Here is a 1491-nt window from a genome sequence, read left to right as displayed (position 1 = left end):
TGCTGCTGCTGCTGCTGCTGCTGCTGCTGCTGCTGTTGCTGCTGCTGCTGCTGCTGCTGCTGCTGCAGGTCACTGCAGCAGATAGCAGCAGCAAGCTCTCTGGTGATGGTGATTTGTTTTAAATATGTAGAGAGAAGGAGACAGATTTCTTTTCTGTTTGTTGCTTTTGTTTTTAGTTTATTTGTTTTTTTATAAACCATTGATGTTTCTGCTGCTGCACCCGAAAGGCTAAACCCTAAACCCTCAAGGGTTTTCTCTGTCTCTCTCACCAAACCCTCAGCAGCACAAACTGCAGCATCCAGAGAAACCATCGATGGGCAACAGTCCGCATACACCTACACACATAAACCCTAAACCCTAAACCCTAAACCCTAAACCCTAAACCCTAAACCCTAAACCCTAAACCCTGAAGGCTGAAGGTTGAAGTGTATGGGTTGTAAAGAAACCCTAAACCCTAAACCCTCAATAAAAACCACACAGTTATGCATACAGATAAACCCTAAACCCTAAACCCTAAACCCTAAACCCTAAACCCTCAAAACTCCTAAGAGACGAGTTGTTTGCCCCTAAACCCTAAACCCTAAAAACCCTAAACCCTAAAACATAAAAACCCTAAACACCCTAAAAACCCTAAACCCTAAAAACCCTAAAAACCCTAAACCCTGAACCCTAAAAACCCTCAAAACCCTCAAACCCTCAAAACCCTAAACCCTAAACCCTAAACCCTAAACCCTAAACCCTAAACCCTACTTGCAGGGCTTGTTGTTCGTGGGCTGCTAGTATGCTGTCTACCGAAGAAGAAAGTTTTTGTAGGTTGAGGGGGGGAGGAGGAGGAGGAAGAAAAAGGTGGGGTTGTTGTACTTTCTCCTGCTGCTGCTGCTGCTGCTGCTGCTGCTGCTGCTGCTGCTGCTGCTGCTGTTGCTGCTGTGCTGCAGCAGCAGCAGCAGCAGCAGCAGCAGGGAGTCTTAGTGCCATTGCTAGTCTGGGGTCAAAACGAAAACGATTAAAAGCAGCAGAAAGAGAAACAAAATCAACACAAAAAAATGCTGCTGTTGCTGCTGTTGCTGCTGCTGTTGCTGCTGTTGCTGCTGTTGCTGCTGCAGCAGATGATGTCTCGCATGCAGAAGACACACATACTCCTGCTGCTGCTCCTCCTGCTGCTGCTGCTGTTGCTGCTGCTGCTGTTGCTGGTACTGCTGCTGCTGCTGGTGGTGATGCTGCTGCTGCTGCTCCTGCTGCTGCTGCTGCTGCTGCTGCTGCTTCACTTTCTCTCGGTTTGCTGCTGCATGCAGCAGCAGCAACCACATCTGAACCAAAAAAAACGGGGTTCTGGGGGCCCCCCTTTTCAGGGGCCCCCAGGGGGGGGCCCCCCCTTTCAGGGGCCCCCAGGGGGGGGCCCCCCCTTTCAGGGGCCCCCAGGGGGGGGCCCCCAAGGGGGGGGCCCCCCAGGGGGGGGCCCCCCAGCAGGGGGGCCCCCAGGGGGGGGCCCCC

The 1491-nt window shown here is 52.2% G+C and overlaps 1 protein-coding gene across 1 annotated transcript; it reads right to left on the bottom strand.

The window, feature by feature from the left end:
• Positions 1–977: 977 nt before the first annotated feature.
• On the bottom strand, positions 978–1307 carry EMH_0085330 (uncharacterized protein; the record flags this gene model as incomplete). Its single annotated transcript, XM_013500898.1, has 1 exon — positions 978–1307. One exon carries the CDS (start codon positions 1305–1307, stop codon positions 978–980), a length of 330 nt encoding a protein of 109 aa, XP_013356352.1.
• Between the last annotated feature and the right edge of the window lie 184 nt (positions 1308–1491).

This window comes from Eimeria mitis, genomic scaffold, assembly GCF_000499745.2.
Source record: "Eimeria mitis Houghton genomic scaffold, Emh_scaff6008, whole genome shotgun sequence".
NCBI lineage: Eukaryota > Apicomplexa > Conoidasida > Eucoccidiorida > Eimeriidae > Eimeria > Eimeria mitis.
This window is presented reverse-complemented; position numbering and strand designations above follow the sequence as displayed.